This window comes from Strigops habroptila, chromosome 10 (assembly GCF_004027225.2).
Source record: "Strigops habroptila isolate Jane chromosome 10, bStrHab1.2.pri, whole genome shotgun sequence".
Classification (NCBI taxonomy): Eukaryota; Metazoa; Chordata; class Aves; order Psittaciformes; family Psittacidae; genus Strigops; species Strigops habroptila.
In genome coordinates, this window is record NC_046359.1 from 34,239,196 (window position 1) to 34,258,793 (window position 19,598).

Consider the following 19,598-nt stretch of genomic DNA (forward strand, 5'->3'; position numbering starts at 1 on the left):
TTATATATAAGCAATAAGCAAAATGTGGTATGTATCACACTTTAAAATGTGGCTGCAAGAAAGATAAATAACATTGATTTAACGCACGTGGTATCTTTTTGTGTCTAGAAATTTAACCCAGTGGAATGCAGCATGACTCATATATGCATATACTGTAATGTTAAAGAAAATAGTGCTGGGGTGCTGTTTGAAGAAGAGAAACCTCAGAACTTCCCCAGGTTTTTTTCATAGCTCAGATACCTTCATGAAAAGATGGGTTTTTTCCTTAAATTTTTGGCTCTGTGCTGTGACTTGAGGGAAGGACAAGTGTAAACTGTGAAGAGCTGAGTCTGTAACTAAGTGACCTACGCTGCTTTCCTAGGAGTCTAAGAGGATGAAAGAATGATGTCTTCTCTCATTAACTCCGTGGTTACCTGTGTCCAGTAGTCAAGTATTTGGAGCTGGAATGTGCACCCCTGTGTTGTCCAGCAGCTGCTTGGAGCCAGGGTGTCCATCCTGCGAATGTCACTGCATCTGATTCAATGACCAGTGACTTTGAGCAGCCCCACAGAGGACCAGGGTGGCCTACTGAAGCTAAACAAACTCATGTTTCTATGCCTGCTAGGGGGTTTTACCTGTCTGAAAGCTGTCCCTCGGTGTTTCCAGTTGTTTTGCTGTGTGTTTTCCTCAAAAAAACCTTGATTAGATCAAGCACATTGAATTTTAATCCTCTCTGCTGCCTTTTGCAGTAGGTCTCACATCTTGACTTTTCAGGAGAAGGCCTTTTCTTCTAGGCCTGCTGCAACTAATGCTTTTATTTGCCCTTTCTATAGTTTCTATCCTCTGTTTTATTTTCTTTTGTCCTCTGCTGCTTTTATTTTGACTTCCCCCACACAGGTTTGCAGTAACAAACGCAAGAAGGCAGTTGGATCATTGTTTCTTCAGTGCAGTGCTCTTCAAGGATCCCTTGATATGTCAAAATTGATTAGTGTGTGCGTAGGTAGACAGCTGGTTATTTAGTTCCTGCTTTTTGGCAGGAAAGAGAGGGCTCTGTGCTCCAGGATGTGAATAATGTGTATTTGTTTGAATTCAGATTTCATTGTGGTAAAATATTTCTGATATAGCTATCAGCAAACATTTGTGTTTAGTGCTACTTTATTTGTTGCTATGCTGTAGGAGTTGGGCTAAATACAGCTCACTGTGTTGTTCTTCCATTAATAAATTTACATGGCCTCTTCTCTTGGCCTTCCTCCAAACATGTACAGTTTAGGAAATTGTTTAAACCTAAAAGTATCCCAAAATAGAGCTACTTTCTTGTTAACATGAAATAGCAGAAGCAAATTGGTGTGCTAGCAACAGTATTGCCATTTCTCGACTTCTGAATACTTTGCTGTGCAAACATTATTGCTATGGACATTGCACAAAACATGCTTGAGATAAATCATGTATGTTACATTACACAAGGCTTAATGGATTACTTTTCCGTTGCTCATTTTAAAATTAAACCTACCAGCTTCCTGTTTTTCTTGTCTTGAAGTCCTGTCCATCTGAGCTCTTAACAATTTCTAAAATAGCCTGTCAAAAAAGGAATTCAGTAAAGTGACTGAAAAGTGACTTCTACTTAACCTTTGGTCTTCTAAACAATTGGTTGAGTCCTAAATAGATGAAACCAGACTATTTTTAGGCCCTAATCTAGAGAATTGATATTTCCACATTTGCTTTGTCATAGCTGGTAGTAGTTGCTAAATTGTGAAAGCTTGTAGCTATTGCAAATGCTTGGAGGATTGCTGAGTGTTCTGCCGTAATGCATTAAGAAGCTCTGTGCACTGTACGTTTCCATTTATAATAAGGGAGTCTAGCTGATAGCACTGAAATATTCCAAGTCTAGACTACTGTCTTAAAAACCAGAGGCTATTGGCTTTTTGGTGGAGTAGGTTGGAAAATAACTGATAAGGGCAGTTAAAGTACAACAGACTTCAAAAAGTCTCAAATTCTCTAAACCAGGGTGGGTCGGGAGGTATCAGCCGCTGCTTGCCTGCCCTGCTGAGATGAAAAGGAACTGGTGTTTAAATGGCTGATCGGTCTCTCAAGCTTTGAGTGGTTTCTGAAGGAGGTGACATGTAGACCCTTGTTAGATGGGGGAGTTTCTGCAACACTGTTTAGCAAGAACAAACAAAATGGAGAAACAGAAAAAGCAAAGTTCCCAGTCTTTAGAAAATGCTAATGTTGGTACGTTGCCAGTTATAAAGATAATGGCTGAAAAGTTTAATATGACAAGTGTTCTTAGGTGTTTTTAGCAGGGCCTGTTGTGATAGGATGAGGGGTGATAGTTTTAAACTAAAAGAGGGGAGATTGAGGCTGGATGTGAGGGAGAAGTGTTTTACAATGAGGGTGGTAAAACACTGGCACAGGTTGCCCAGAGAGGTGGTGAATGCACCATCCCTGGAGACACTCAAGGCCAGGCTGGATGTGGTTCTGGGCAACCTGGTCTAGTTGAAGATGTCCCTGCTCATTGCAGGGGGGTTGGACTAGATGAGCTTTGAAGGTCCCTTCTAACCCAAACTATTCTGTGATTCTCTTATACAGCTGTTTCATACCTTTGGCTGAAAAAAAAAAAATAGCTTGCTGAAGATTTTAGAGTGGAACTACATTGTGTAGTAAGTGGAGGAAATTATGATGTAGCTGATACTTTTATGATCCCTTTAATACCGTACTGCTCCTTACAGATCACTGTGTTTATATAGTCATTCTCTTACTGCTGCTGGTGAAGTAGAACATTTTGGTTGTGTTTACTGTCATCATGTGTTGTTAGCCATGGGAAAAAAAAGAGGAATATTCCCTCAATCTAGACTTTTGGACTTGAGGAGTTATGTATTTGCTTTCAGTTTATCTAATACAGTGCCAACTTTCTTTTTTCAGAGCCATGGTGTCATGGAAAGGGGTATACTTTGTACTTACACTGTTCTTGGGAAGTTTTTTTGGAAGTATCTTCATGCTGGGTCCTTTTCTACCTTTGATGTTTATCTCACCGGCCTGGTATCGCTGGATCACCAATTCCATTGTGGCCACTTGGCTCACGCTCCCAGTGGTAAGTGTCAATTTGAGTCAAGTTCTGGGCAACCGTTTGTAATCCCACAATTTAGTTTGCTCACTAATACTTTTGATTTTTGTTTTCTTTCCATGCTTTTGTTAAAACAAGCCTTAACACTTACTATCTGTGGAGACTTAGGTTTTAGCTCAGTAGTGCAGATTGTCCCCCTCTTCTTCCACAGTTTAATTTAAGTGTAAGCTAATGCCATGTCTTAATAGTACTCTTGAAAACGCCTTGTCGTGCCATCTCTATCCAATGTCAGTTGGATGCAGATCAGAGGAGAGTAGGTGAAACACTAGGAAGCAGGAGGATTTTTTAAAATTACAAACTGCCTAAATGAATCCACTTACAAACGCTTCCTTTCGAGTGTGCTCCAACTATCTAATTAGGAAAATTACTCACTGCCTGGTGCACTGTTGCTGATCTTCACTGTTCTCTTACTTAATCCCTCTTAGAATTTAGTCCTTGTAGTTGAATTAGAGAAAATGATTTCAGGTGAAAAAGAACTGCCCCTAGAAAGGGTGTCTTCCTCACTTATAATGCATCAACTTTATAGGTATAGGAGTCTGGAAACCAATAACAAAGCTCTTCCCTGAATTGTTCCTGAGGAAAGGCAGTATGAATGGGATCCGTCCTCTTCATCCGTCCTCTAAAAACAAAGGAACTTTGTTCCTCTAGGTCTTTAAAGATTTATTTAACATTTTATGAAGTAAAATGCTATATTGGTGTGCAGAAATATGTATCATGTGGCATAAAGAAAGTTTTATCTTTATTATGTATCAAATAGTTTCTGCTTTCTCTGTTTCTGTCTGATGTGTTTTAAAAGGGGTGTGAGCTGCTTCCTGTTCTAAAACTTTTGTCCTTTTCATCATTACTAAATGCAGTGAAATTAGGAGGGAAGAAATAATTACCCATAAAGGGAATAGAGGCATTGTTAGTTCCTGTCATCATGAAATTTAGCTGAGTACTGATAATGTCACAAAATTGACCCTTTCTCTGTTTGTGTCCCAGTTCTTCTAAAATTGCAAACTCCCAAAATCAGATACTGGTCTTTTATCTGATTAGCTGCCTGGCCTTTATAATTCTGGATTATTACAACTAGTCTGTGGTAACATTTGTAGTCCAGAAGTTTGATTTCAGCTCACACTGAGCCTAAACCAAAATAATCTGAATATTTTTGTGAAAAAGATTGTCTTGTAAGGATCTTGAGGATTTAGATTCAGAAAAGGGGTCTCAAAAAGATTTTGCACCCAACCTTTTTGAGGCTCAAACCTTGTCTGCGTTAGTTTTCTGTCCTTACACTTACTCCACTCTTAGTTAGGAGAAGCAGGTACTTGGGTTTGTGTCTCCAAACAATAAACTAATGTTGGACCAGTTGAACTCCAACAGGGAAACTCTGACCCTGATCTCTGTGGTGTAAGAAAGAAACTTACACCTTCCTCACTCCTCTGCCACATACTATTTCCTTTCTAGCAGAGTCTGTAGGATGGGACAGTGAGGTGGGTCTTAAGTGTTTCTATTTAGTTTGGCTTATACTAGCACTAGGGTATGTAGAACGGGATATCTGTTCATTATTATGGTTAACTAGATGTTAAATATGTAACGTGATTCTTACTAAACTATCAAAAGACCCCTGTTTTCTTTTTAGAGAAAAAGATAACTGTTTACCATTTTGAGCTATACAACCTGTTCTGCTTTTGCAGTGGTCCACAGTTACTCTTGACAGCAACACCTTTGCCAGAATTGTAGTGAGCTGTGAATAGTATTAATATTTGGCACATATAATGCTTTTCATTCTGAGATCTGAAGCCATTTGCAATTGCGAGAATGTCATTCCCAGTTTACAGGTGATTTAAACTGAGAAATTTGTGTTCTTTGAGGTTCTGTGGCACAGAAGTGGCAGAAATATGAACAGAGTAGAAAGTTGTTTTACTTCCTAGAGCTCTGTTTAAATCCCCAGACTTTGTTCTCTTTTCTGTATTTTTCTGGAGAAAGAATGGGGAAGAGAAGGTAAGGAGGTAATTTGAGATGCTTCCATTTTTGTATGTTCAGGCCAAATGTTTATTCTTCTACATGTCCAATCATGTTTTGGTGGTTTCTTTTTCTGCACTAACTAGGTTGGACAGCGTCCTGCCAGTGGCCTCAAGTCTTACCTCTAGGTAGTAGCTGTTGTCTGCATCTGTTTCTCAGGATGTTGTACCTTTCCACTGTTTTTCCACTAGGCATTAAAAGGTTGCAAGGCACTAGCATTTAGTCATCCATATTTTTGAATTATTTGCCTCATCCTGGTCTTTTGCTCCAGCATTCCTCCATACACTTCCCTGCGTGATTTGGACATGACCACGGGTCAGAAACCATCTTCATTAGGCTATTTGGATGTTGTGTGAACATGGCCAGAGCATGCTGTTGGGCCCTGATGTTATATACAACTAGTTGAGTTATAAATTTATGGTCCAACTGTGCAGGTTATGAAACCAGATCCTTTTAAGCTCACTGTGTAACTCGTGCCTGCTTTATCCTTCTGATAAACCACCCACCTATGATATATAACTTGACCCTTCAGAGCTGCATATAGCAGGTAAAGCAAGAACCATGTTTTATATGTGAACTTCTGGCATCACTGGCTGTTTAGGCAAAATGGAGAAAGCTGTTTGCCTGACCTCTTGTTTGTGTCCTTTGAAGTTTGATGCTTATTCCATGCTATGGGATGGCTCTTCACAGATGACTGTGACCACTCACCACCAGTGTTTGGTGGTTGATGCTTTTTGCCAGTTGTGGGGTGGAGGCAGGTTTCTAGGTAGCAGTGTAGAGCTGTACAGACCTAGGTCTGCACCACTGTACTGTGTCCAAGCTTGTTTGGGATTTCTTTCTCTCTGCTGCTCTTTCTGCCATTAGGTTCTAGCTATTTTTGCGGGCAGAAGTCAAGCACAAACATGCTGACCATTTGGATCCAAGCAGAAAGCAAGGCAGCTTCTGATGCCTTCCCAGCCCTGACAGCATTGAGCAATAGATTATTTGTGCAACCAGTCTCTCCCTAGATTACCTACCAATCAGTTATAACTGATTCCCTTACCTTTATTCTTACATGATAGTATTCCAGGAAAACCAGAGAAAGGTAATCATGTTGGACATTGATTGTAAAAGAGTGCTTTTTAAGAAGCCCTATTTAATTATTGTTTCCTCTTTCATTAAACAGCCGACTGTTACTGTGGGAAAGCTGGCTGCTTTATTAGAAAACAGTCAGAAATTTGTTTACGAGTGATTATGTGAGTGAATAAGTGAAATAATTCAAATGAATTTTTGTCACTAATGGGCTGATGCTTTTCTTCTGGGAGTACAGCCATAATATTGAGATATTATTTCTAGGCCTTGCTGGAAATGGTGTTTGGTGCCAAGGTGGTTGTCACTGGTGATGGATTTGTTCCTGGAGAAAGGAGTGTCATTATCATGAACCATCGCACACGAATGGACTGGATGTTCCTGTGGAACTGCCTGCTGCGATACAGCTACCTCAGACTTGAAAAAATCTGTCTCAAATCCAGTCTCAAAAGCATTCCGGGATTTGGTAGGTCGTTAAACCCTTTCATTTGAAGGGAAAATGTGTTTAAATTTTACCCAGCACTGTTCATACCCTGTTAAATAACCTAGGTTTAAATTCTGTTTCAGTACTTTAAAAACAAATTGTGCACAATATGTGGCATATTGAATGTTTAAACCATAGATCTCCCAGAGGACACCTGGACTTCATGCTTAAGCATTTCTTTTTAAAGATACTACATTTGCTGCTGTTGCTTATAGGTAAAAATATTTCTGCTTTATGTACTGAAAGCATTTGTCAAAAGTTTGAAGAAAGATTTTGAGTCTCTTTTCAAAGTCTCTTTCAACGCTTTGTTTTGATGCTGTTTCACCCCTTGTTGCAAATGTTCTCATCAAGCTTCTTTCTTCATTATCCAATTTATACTATTGAGAAGATTTATAAAAAACAAAAAGCCCTGTAGGCAATTGCAAAGTTGATGGTTCATTTTAATAACTGTAGTTTGAAATTGAACTTGGTTACGCAAAATATGCTGTACAGGATATGAAATAATCAGTATTTGTAGTGATGTAGGCTGGAAATGGATCCGAGTTGCACATACTCAGAGAAATTGTTTCAGGCCAAAAATTGACATTCAAATGGTTTCTGAATAAATAGGCAGACTTAGCTGAAATAAAAGCATCTCTCTGCCTTCTATTTATCTCTTAGATTTATTTGCTGTTTTATAGAAAACTAGCTTGGGTAGGATATGCGTCAACTTTATGATGTCAAAAGAGTAACCTTATTTATGGTTCCCTTTTGTCGGGCCATTTATCAGAACAGATCATTTTGGCAGGATTCCATACTGAGGAGCTCTCATACTGTTGTGCTGTTACTGCATTCACTTGCTGGGCCTTTAGTCCTCTGAAGTAAGAGCTGCAACTAGGTAACATACATACTTTCTTTTCCCTAACAGTCAAACATCAGGGTCAGTTTTACTTGACAAAAGACATCTCTTTTAACATTACAGGAAATGAGAAAATTTAGATAAATGTTTTATCTTTATAACACAACAGAGATGTTTTGAAATCATTTTTGGAATCAGCTGCATGTGCAGCTTTTAAAGCAGTGATGGAAGATGGAATCAAGAGTATAGGCTGGAAGGTTCATAGGTTTATCTCTTCAAGAGTAGCATATATTTTGTTTGTAAGAAAACATTTGTATGTATGCTTGTTAATACCTTTAATGAAACTTTAAGGTCAGCTCCAGGAGTTAGGAGTTGCTGAGAGGTTGATTTTATTATACTTTTTTTTCCCTCTAAGTCTCATTTCTTTGCATAAGCTGGGCACATCTGCTAGATTTGATGAGTAGGCTCAGGCAGATGGAGCTGTGGCAGACAAGTGTTAGCAGACCACAATGCCATCTTTGTTCAGTCTGACAGAGTAGCTTAAGGTGCTAATGAAATTCTGGGCTCATACTCCACTTTGTGGGCTTTGATGGTAGACATTTACTCCTGTTGTCTGTGCTACAGGATGACAATTTCTGGCAGTAGAGTGGGTGCCTGGATCTGTAGTGTTATAATCCACTATTATTATGCCAGATCCCTAAGTACCCTCCGCAATATATAGGCTTTGAGTACTTTGGTTGCAATGTTGTGAATTACAGCTTATTTTTTAGTAAACTGTTAATGTTGTGTTATTAATCACAGGAGGGGAATTAAACTAAACAACATCCTTCACTCAAGCCATAATTTGATGCCTAAAATTGCGAATGATCAGCTTCTCTTCTATCATAGTGTATCTAAAAAGAGGCCTTAGAAATATGTGTCTGTTAAGTCAGGCTGTGTTTTGGGTGGCAGATTCTTGCAAAATAAAGTATTCCCTATAACCACATAATTAGGGGACAATTGGAGACTCTTAGATTAAATGAAGATTGTTGGAAGAAGATGACTTTTGCATGTATGCAGTTTGGTAGGGCAGTGGTATAGTAGAGAATGGTGTCTAAAGAGGACAACTCTGAATCTCATAGGTAAGAGTAGAATTTCTCCTGCTTATCTCTAATGGCCCTGCTGTGCGATGTGACAGACCTTTCATAGGGGTTTGTCAGATTTAGTTCTTGTTTTTAAATTGTTTTGTGGTTTTTACATAAAAGTTTTGTTTTATGAGCTTGTAAAAGTCAGAAGATAACTTGGAAATCAACTAGATACTTATTATAACTGATCTTGAGATGTTGCCCATTTAAGGTGTAATATTTGTGGAAATTAAACCAGCTACTTTCATCATGTCTTTCAGTGGCATCTTTTCACATATTCGCATGAATTAGTTGTACATAGTCAAAAGTACAGGATTATGGACATATTCATATATTGGCTAGATGTAACTTCTAATAAATCCTTAATGGTAATTTTGCTTTAAGTTTGAGAAATATTTTAAAGAATATAGCGTACTGCTCTCAGTGCCTTTTTTTTTTCCTGATCTTTCAAAGGCTTTTTGTTTTTAACAAGCATTTAATTTCAAATTATGTGTGAGATAAGGTTTATCATGCAACCCTTTCACTTCTCTGAGTCTGAAAAACTTGCTAGTATTAAGCATAGCACCTTTGTTGTCGTAAGTACTTTCCCATTTGGGGTGTAAGAATAGGTCTATGAGAGATTAGACTCATCCAAGTGGTATAAGTTGAGTGAAGAGCAAAGCTTGAAATGGAAATAGATCCAGAGTCCTTGTTGCCCCTTTGTAGGTTAGAAGTATAAGGGTATCAGATTTAATGAGTCTGTGTTACAAGCAGGCAGTTATTTTCTAGTTAATTATAATTGGAATTGGAGGAGTCAGTATTTCAAGCAGTTGCATTGAGTCATTGATCTACTTCTTAAGTTATTAATTCTTTGCATTCCAGTGTATGAAAAAACTTTAAATTGGTTAAAGGTGAGCCTTAAAAAAAGAAGCCCAAAGAAAAACAGATGGTTCTTTCTTCCTGGAACTGTGGCTTTGGCTTGATAAATCGTGTGCAGTAAAGTTTTCAAAAAGAGGTATTACATTTCAGTAATCTCAATTTCAGAAACATTCTTGCAGTGTTTCAGTACAACTTGCCAAAGTTGGCGTCTCGAGGGAGCACTGCTCTGCTCATAGCTGTTGCTGCAGTTTCTCATCTGACATCATCAGAAACTACTGACACATTCTGCAGTGTCAGTTTTCAAGGAGAATTTCTAATGGCGTTGACAAGTTTCCTGCACAGTCTGACAAGACAGGACTTCTCTACCGTACTTGTAATAGACATCTACAACTTGTATTCTCACCTATTCTCAATTAAGAAGGAGTAGCACTGGAAGTGATGCAGATGATGATGCGGTTGTGTTCAGCATGTGCTATGGAATGCATACTGTTTGAGTTGGTACCAAGGGACATACACAGTAATGTCAGATGACTGGATAATGACTAGAAGACAGTTGCATCCTTACTTATTTTTCCCTTAATAGTTTCATTTGTAAAAGTCTTGTGATATGAACCAGTAAGATTTCACTGGAAATAGAGATCATAGAATCATAAATGGTTTGGGTTGGAAGGAACCTTAAAGCTCCTCTAGTTCCAACCCCTGCCACGGGCAGGGATACCTTCCACTAGAGCAGGTTGCTCCAAGCCCCTGTGTCCAACTTGGCCTTGAACACTGCCAGGGATGGGGCAGCCACAGCTTCTCTGGGCAACCTGTGCCAGTGTCTCACCGCCCTCACAGGGAGGAAATTTCTTCCTAATATCTGATCTGAATCTCCCCTCTGTCAGGTTAAAGCCATTCCCCTTGTCCTGTCACTACAGGCCCTTGTAACAAGTCTCTCTTGAGATTTCTTGTAGGCCCTGTTTAGGTGCTGGAAGACTTAAATGATGGACAATTCACATGTTTTGGGTAGGCTTGCACTGATTTGTATTTTAGTGGTTGAAAGTACCTTGACATCTACATGAAAAATAAATTAAAATTTGGGTTTAATTTGAACACTCGAAGGTAAATTGATGGAAAAATGAGAGAGAGTCACCAAACAGGTTAATGTCAGTGATATTAACCCTGGATTTGCTTAAGGCAGATGGAAACGATAAATAACACAATAACTGAGTGTACAAATATAAAGTATGCAGGTGCTGCAGGCACTGTCTTGAAGATTTACCATTTTGAAAAGGCTTACAGAGACTGCTGAAGCAGGGAATTATAGCTGGAGCAGATTAGGGCAGGAACAGGTAAGGAAAAGGACAAGGTGGTGAAGGAATAAAAGAATAATAAACAAAGCTGGCAAACCTGGAGTATCACAGAATCCCAGACTGGTTTGGGTTGGAAGGGACCTTAAAGCTCATCTAGTTCCAACCCCCTGCCATGGGCAGGGACAACTTCCGCTAGAGCAGGTTGCTGGTCTAGTTGCTGAGTAGTTAGAAGCAAAGATAACTGAGTAACTCTGTCCAGATCTTCATCTCCGAATTCAAGTTATTCTGTGGCTATCATTGCTCTTGAAGAGACTGCAAGGTGTAGGAATGGTTTAGTTGCTGTTTTTCGCTTGTCTGGTTATAGTAGCTCTCAAAGGCTCAAGTTAGGTTTGTTCCTTGTGTTAAGTGCCAGAGAAGGAAAAAAAGAAAAGGACTTGTGCTCTTTTTCAGCACTGGCCTCAACCCCACCAATCTTTTACTGCATGTCAGTTGATCCATTATAGCTGTCCATGTGTGCGAGCTTTGCCTGAAGCAAATTCAAAGTAATTTGAGTCACCTTAGTTTTCAATGAAGCAAAGCAAAACAACTCAAATGATCTTGCCTTGGCCACAGGCTAAGAGCATGCACACCGACAGCTATGATGGATCAGCTACCCTGAAGTGAAATATTGGTGTTGCTAAGCCTAGAAAATTTTAGCATTTAACTCAATTGGAGTATAGTTAAAGCAGCATGCTGCAGGGAATCTGTGTGCCTTTATATTGGCATGGAAGTGTTTGTGCTGCCACAGCTACTTCCATAGGCAGGGGTATAAATACTTAAGCATAAAGCGTCTTTGTTCAGGTTATAGCTGGATTTGCATTCAGATCCTTATCAATAGAGCAGATAGATTGGTTTAAAAAATCAACATTGTAACCCACTGAACTTTCTAGTAGAGCTCATGTCTTGAGTGCCTTTGTTATGTTAAAATATGCTGAAATGAGAGTTCTGAGGAGCTGTGACATTTTGTCTTCTAGCAATTCAATTATGAGCTGCCAGACTTTAATTACCTTAGAGTTGTTATCCTATGTGATTTTAAAGTGGAAGTTGAAAAGTATGCTCTTTAATGGAAAAGACAATTGTTATTCTACCAGTTGTTCACAGTGAAGACTCTCTTGAAGAAGGTTTAAGTGTGAGGAAAGGATTATTACTTGGAAGCAAAAATGCAGTTTAATTTGGCTGTAACTCTACATGCATTTTTTTATGGGGAAGAAGAAGCTTAAGTGCCCTTTTCCCAGGTTGGCTCTTCCAGGAAAGGCATAATAGGAATATTTTCAGAAGTACACCACAGAAATTCTCCCAACTCTGTCTGGGAGGAGGGAAAAAAAACCCAAACAACCAAACCCTATCCCAACTTTCATTATAACTTTCCTTATGCTTTCTATATGATAAGGACTCCATTTTCTCTCCACCCCCTTTGCCTCTCCAAAATGCACATCGGAAGAGTGATATTGGATGCTAACCTTTCTCATTCTGCTCATATTATAACTGACAAGTGATGAAGAGAGTGGGTATTTTGTCCAAACTCACGGAACAAATAACAGCAGAATTAGGGGGGTATGTTTTCCCAACTTACATTCCTTTGCATTGCACTGGTACATTTGGTATTGGTGGGTTATGCAGCATCTGTACTAACTCATCAGGCTGAGTTAATTTTGTGGTCCCTTCATAAGGAGAGAGAGCATCTCAAAAGGATGCAGGCCTATGGAAGAAATAATGCATAGTGAACATCCATGGCAGAGACTTGCTCTGTTTCATAGGGCCTGTTCTTCCCTGTGATTTAATAGCCAGAGATTGTTTCCTTTCTGTCTTTGGAGACTCTGGAATAATGTGGGGCTTTTCTCTAGATATGTGTTGGGCAAGACAAATCTTTTTGATGCTTTTTGATTCTTCATGTGCTGTTTCACTGTATTGATGAATTTTAAAAATGCATTAGAAACAGCAATTTTCTAGCCATTCAGAGGTTCAAGCCTCTGCTTTAGTTTGCTTTAGGTTTTACTGATGTTCTGTTATTCTGATTGTCCATATCAGGGTACACCTTCCACTAGAGCAGGTTGCTCCAAGCCCCATCCAACCTGGCCTTGAACACTGCCAGGGATGGGGCAGCCACAGCTTCACTGTGCCAGTGCCTCACCACCGTCATAGTGATGAATTTCTTCCTAAAGGGAAGAAATAGACTGAATCAGAAGTTTCACTGTAAAATTGGGAGTGCTACTGTGAATCTATGTTCGTGAATTTTTATCTCTTAGCTAGGTTTGTAATTTGCTCAAAGAATTCATTAAATCAGATGGTAGATGTTCAATTCATTATACTCCTATTAACTACATTATTGGAAATGAGCATGGTATGAAAAAAAACAGCTTGCCAGGAGCAGAGATGGTGCTTTACAGGAGTGTTTCAAGAAGCATTTTTTTTTTGTTTGTTTTCCTCGTTTTTGCACTCAAACCATTATATTGAATGTAAGAAAATCTTTTAATTTTCATTATTAGACCTAAAGCTATCTAAGGGAAAAAAAAAACCCCAAACTCACAGTAAAATGGCTGATCCTAAGAGAATTTGCAGAAACCTGTTCAGCAGACTATACTGATAAAAAATTAACTGTAAGCCCTGGCTTCCTGTGTGGTTTTCTGTATGCTAACGTCTTTCCAATACCTGTGGATCTTTGAAATAAGGAACATTCAGAATTGTGTGGTTATTGTCTTGTGGGTATTTTATGCAGCAAAACACTTGGAATAACAAACTGTTAATGGACCCAATTATTTGTCTACAGTGGGATCCTGCATTTCCGAGTGATTTGCCGTATTAAGCCTTAGTGTCTGGTTCCCTGTTGGCTCAAAAGCCCTGATCAGGACCAGACCCCTGTTGAATACAGGCACACTGAATAATGCTTGAAATTTTGACCAAAATAATGCTATGAAAAAACAGTGAATAATGCAGTGGAAGAAAAGAGGGAGGATGAATGAATATGAGAGTGAAATCTCATAGTTAGGCCTTCTACTTTCCTACTTGTTTCTATTTCTTTGTGTGTGGGGGGTTAGTATTGTTAGCTGTTTTCTTACATTGCTATGGGAAATACATAGATACCATTTTCTTGATGTGTCTTTGCTTTCAATACATAATATTCCTCTTACAGAGGCATGACTTTTTTTGGGATATCTTACTTCTGAGCTACTTATGGAAATATATGTAAAATTGTGATACAAAACCAAACACTTTCTTTGCACAACTCACCTCTTTCTCTCTTTTGTTCATTGCCACTTCCATCCCTGGTATATACTTACTCCCAAATCACCTTTGCAATGAAAACACACTTAAGAAATTTCAGCTTCAAGTGTTATTGTCTTTTAAAGGGTTTTGGGGTGAGGAGAACAGAAGTGCAGGGTCTTAGACTTTAAAAAGCTGTATGCTTGCAGCTAGCACGTTAAATACAATGCTGTAAATTCTCAACCCGCATGAGCTATAATTTGCTTTATCCCCAAGGCTAGGAAGGAAATTCTCCTGTACAGCACATTTCTCTAGTTCAATAGCAGGCTTTCCTTTTTGTATAAGTGTATTTTTTTTTCTGTGTACAATTATGTCCTGACAGAATATGTATCATTAACATGTTACTGAAGATTTGAAGCTGCTTTCTTCAGCTCTGAAAAGTTGATTTAAAGATCAGGGTGACTAGTTACTCTACTAGTAGGTTTTTGTGGGTCCCTTCCAGTGCAAAAAACTGGTAGGTTTTTGCACTGCTGTTTTGCAGTTTTGAACAAGAGCTTTGCGGTGTGATGCTTTCTGTATACTCTTCCAAGCGATGTTAGTTATCCAAAATGTTGGCTCCTACAGGAAGATTGTTTTAGCAAAGAAATTGATTTGCATTGTTATGATTTCTTTAGCTTTGCTGTTTCTCTGCCGTGTTTTTGTAACCAATGATTTCTCAAGAACCTGCAAATCAAAAGGCAACCGTTTTCCTCATCCAGTAAATGTTGCCCTTGCTAGGAAAATTCCTGTTGCCCAGGAGCTTTTAGATGACCAAAAATGCTGTGCAAAAATAGCAAAATATAATTACTTCTGTTGAACAATATGTTGACCTAAACTTAATGATGACCTGAACAGAATGTCTCACTGCAGGCTGCATGTGAGAAGGTGCTTCCTTCTGCTGCTTGTTCAGAAATCTTGCTGATTAGCAAAACCTTTCATTTTGCCCATTGCTTTACTGAATTCTTCCCATTTCTCTGTGAATTCCTGTTTAGATCCCACATCATGCCTCAGACTTGTTACGTGTTGTTTTTCCAGCAGCACAATGCAGGCACGCTGTGGAATGAAAATCAAAAGAAGAGCTGCTTTTGCTTTGTTCAAAGGCATGCGTCTGCAAGCCTGTGCTGGGTTTCCTCTCCTGCTTGAATCTGGTGGGGTGGTGAGGCATGTAAACAGCAGGCATTTTTCCCCATCAGTGCATGGATCAGGGTTTTGGTTGAAGGCAGTAATTCATCATTTTTGTTGCCTTTCATTGGAGGCCTCAAAGCTTGAGGAAACGTGGAAGATCCTTCCACTGTCATAGATGGTAAAATAGTTTGGTCCAGTGTCCTGTGGGGAAGAAAACCTGAGCCCTCTACTATTAGTCATCTGGGTGTTAGATAATCTGTTCTTATTTGCGCAGTCAGGACTGTTGTGTCTAATTAGATATACACTTAAAGATAGAATAGTTCTTCCAGAACACTGGATGTTATGTATTGGAAAGGTGAGAAAATCAAACCTGTTGTTTATTTTAAAAACTGGATGCCTCCCGGCTCCATTCCCTTCTTTCTTTCTTCCTCTTCTCTGACACACTAATGTAATGTCATTACATTACTGTCTCTGTTTAATTTTTCATAGCCTGTGTAGAACTCCAACACTTAGGACAGGAATGGGAAACTGCTGCGCTATATCCTCTGCTTTAAAGTTCAGTTCAGTAAAATACGAGTCACCCAAACAGCAGCTTTCTTGGTAGCTAAAGATGTTTATAATTTGATGTTCATAGTGCTATTAAAGAATGATTCCTAGAAAGAGTTTATATGCAAGTTTCCATGTAATTTAAAGCCTTGTGCTGCATGAAGAAAGGTAGAGGAGAGGATGGGAACTGGCAGTGATGTTTTTTCCGTGCTCCCTCTGTTACAGACTGAAATCAACTCTTCCTAAGGAGCTGCTGACCAGGGAAAGTATCAGCAGGCTTTTATTTTGCTTCTTGTTTCCCTTCTTTCTACGTATGGACTCTGTTGCAATGAGAACACAAGGACTGAATAATTTAGGCATGATGTGTGATACTACACAATAAAATGGTTTAACACAGTACAGGTTTTGCATAAACTAATTTAGGTATAGTGCCTAGGATACACGCAGAAGGTCTGGAGTGAGGGGTAAGAACGATTGGAAAACACGAAAACCACAGCACAACTTTCCTAATCTTTATATATTTTTCTTTTCTGTCCCATTTCAGAGTTGTCCATGGTATAGTACACGGCATCTCTATTTAGAAGAAGGCTTAGAAGGCTTTCTTCCTTTCCTGTGTCTATTTTTATGAGTCTGGTTTCAGATGAGGTACCATAGAATGGTTTGGGCTGGAAGGCACCCTAAAGCTCATCTAGTTCCAGCTCCCTGCCACGGGCAGGGACACCTTCCACTAGAGCAGGTTGCTCCAAGCCCCTGTGTCCAACCTGGCCTTGAACACTTGCAGGGATGGGGCATCCACAGCTTCCTTGGGCAGCCTGTTCCAATGTCTCACCACCCTCACAGTGAATTGCGGAGTATCTCAAGTTATAAGGATCATCAAGTCCAACACCCTGCTCCTCGCAGGACTACCTAAAATTAAACCATATTACTTAAAGCATTGTCCAGATGCTTCTTAAACTCTGACAAGCTTGGTGCCACCATCACTTCTCTGGGGACCCTTTTCCGGGGACCAGCCACCCTGTCAGTGAAGAACCTTTTCCTAATGTCCAATCTGAACTTCCCCGATGCAGCTTCATATAATCTCCATGTATCTTCTAGAGAAAACAAATATTTTGGTACCATTCGGTATTTGGCACCAGAGTAGTGAAATGTATTGTACCAGTAGGAGATGACTAAATGCCAGAAGAAAGCATAGTTAAATTATGCAAGATTTTTTTTTTCTGTTACTTTGAAATTGACTGTTATTTTTTTGCATATGCTTTGTTTAAATATGGATAGCCTCTATTAATAAAGCTGTACTGATACTTCTTGACACTGCAGATGTGGGAATGTGATATATGCATAAGTGCACATCAAACTTTGTGGTCAAAGTTTAGTTCTGTTTATAGAGGGTTTTTAGCAAGTACAGCTTGCAAGATTTGCTGAGACTGCATTCTGGCCATTTCTCTTCTTAATTCGTATAACCACTTCCAGTATGCAGTTATCTGGATATCATTAATTATCTGAATATCTGAGACTCATTAGGTCCAGATTGCAGAAGGCGTGTTAGTTATGCATACTCCATCTGTTCTTTTGATGTAAAAATAAAAAGTATCTACCCCATGTTACACATTACACATCTTTAATAGTACAATTGAAGTTTCTAAACAATACAGAAGAGATTCTGCAGCTTCATTAATGCATTATCCAGGCTGACTTAGGAAGTTGTTTTAAAAATTGGGGAGTTTATAAGTAATGTTCTAGCATATTCTCCTTTTAAGATACTGACACAAACAGAATAGAAAGGAATCCCTGTAAAGAGGAGCTGAAATAAAGTGCAAGAATAACATGCTGTAAGTCACCAGCAAAGGAAAAACAGGCTTTGAGGGCTGTGGTGAGCAAAGAGGAGGATGGAAGCTGTGATGTTTTCTCTTTGATGTGGAACATCCATCTGCAGGTTTTCTGATGAGATACACAAGCTAGCCAAATACAGTGGTAAGGCAATGTCATGCTCCTCTGAGCCCTGTTGAAGAAGGGAGCATCACGGGCATGCGGTAGAGCTGGAGCCCTGATTTTTCATCCTGCTGTCTGAACTATTGGACAGAACTTCTAATATTAGGTGATATACTGTATACTAAATTGTGCCCAAAAAGCCAACAACGTTTATTAAAGACAATGGCCTATGACCCCACAGCTGCAGGCTCAGCAGCAGTTTCGTTTATTTAACTGCCTTACAGTGCCAGTTTGTCAGGCTGTAAATCAACACAGTTGTCTTGTGTTTTAATACAAACGAATAGATATACATCAAACTTTTCCATACACAAGTGTAAAGAACAACTTTATATTTTCTTCTGTTAGTAATGCAAATGGAAAGAAAATATATGTAATAAAGCCCTCGAAGCAACAGATGTTTTCTGCACAATGCACATGGTTAATATGCACTACTAAGGGCAACTATCTCCATATAATGCAGCTTTCTGTTGTCTTGCAGTGCATTTCTGAGATGTTTGTCCATAGGACAAATCTATGTTGCAGTGATTAAGGATATTATAGTGAGGGACATGGTTTTAAATACTTCACCTCATAGAATCATGGAATTGTTTTGGGTGGAAAAGACCTTAAAGATCACCAAGTCCAACCTTTAACCCAGCACTGACAAGTCCCCCCCTAAACAGGGTCTTTTAAATACTTCCAGGGACAGTGATTCCAGCACTTCCTTCGGAAGCCTGTTCCAATGCTTGACAACCCTTTCAGTGAGGAGATTTTTCCTCATAATCCAGTCTAAATCCTTGAGGTCATTTCCTCTTGTCCTATTGCTTGTTACTTGGACAAGAGACTGACACCCACCTTGCTACAACCTTCTTTCCTGGCAGCATTGACTCTGCTCTTGCTCCCTGGTAACTTGAGTTTTGCAAAGCTGTAGTCATTCCAAATTTATTTAGATTTATTTATTTAGATGATGCAGTCTTTTGCTTCCTATCCAAAACTCCTTTTACAAGGTAACTAAGTGCTCTTGATCAGAGGGTGAGGACAGGTCAGCAAATAAAATGTTCTGTGTAAGACAATTTATAGAATATTTTGGAATAACAGACACCATGGAAGTATCAGTGTGAAATGTTACTAAAGGTGTGTATTTTTAAACCTTAGGCTGGGCGATGCAAGTTGCTGCCTTTATTTTCATTCAGAGAAAGTGGGAAGATGACAAGAGTCACTTTGAAAAAATGCTGGATTATTTCTGTGACATTCGTGAGCCACTACAACTCCTCATCTTTCCAGAAGGAACTGATCTCACAGGTAGGCTGCATTTGTCATCTCCTTGTGAAATGTTCGACATGGAATTTCTTGGTTGTTTATGGAAACAGTTAAAAGGAGTCCAAGGCAGGAGCAAGACTGGGTTCTCATGGACAGTACAAATCATAGTAAATAGTCGTATGTGCTGATTTCTTTAAGAGGCACAAACATAGTTCCACTGAGAGGCTTTGCCAGTCTTCCTGACATAACTTAAGTTTCAAAGCATCGATGATTTAAATGATTTTTGATTGGTCAGTGCTGTATGTACATTACATTAGCAAAAGTAGGTCTCCAGACCAGGAATAAATCATAGGCATGTTTCCCTTTCCATATTACTGTGGCAAACAGTGCAAAATCATTTCAGACCCACAGAAGAGGAGCACTAATCAATGAGACTTTTTGCCTAATGTTTTGAGAAGAGAAATTGGAGATACTTGTTCCTTGGGCCATGTAAGCAGTCTGTATCTGCCTGTGTAAGAAAAATCTCTCCCTTAAACAAATGTTGACATTATCATCAGAGTAAATCTAATGAGTTCAATACCGTAGTATTAATTCTTAATAAAATAGTATCTACCTTAATATAAGTATCTTATGGCATCAATAGCAAGCTGCTAAC

At 39.1% G+C, this 19,598-nt stretch overlaps 1 protein-coding gene across 8 annotated transcripts in view; it reads left to right on the forward strand.

Annotated features, from left to right (window-relative positions):
• The window catches only part of LCLAT1 (lysocardiolipin acyltransferase 1), a 121,204-nt gene that overhangs the window by 38,141 nt on the left and 63,465 nt on the right, over positions 1-19,598 (forward strand). For 2 of the 8 annotated variants that reach the window (XM_030499058.1, XM_030499060.1), the window contains 3 exons: positions 2,899-3,067; positions 6,437-6,635; positions 18,839-18,985. In XM_030499058.1, the coding sequence (XP_030354918.1) occupies positions 2,903-3,067; positions 6,437-6,635; positions 18,839-18,985 (511 nt within the window). In that variant the 5' untranslated portion in view covers positions 2,899-2,902. Of the gene's footprint in view, positions 1-2,895; positions 3,068-6,436; positions 6,636-6,736; positions 6,869-18,838; positions 18,986-19,598 lie in introns of those variants that run through there. The other 6 variants (XM_030499062.1, XM_030499065.1, XM_030499059.1 and 3 more) reach the window with 5 other exon arrangements.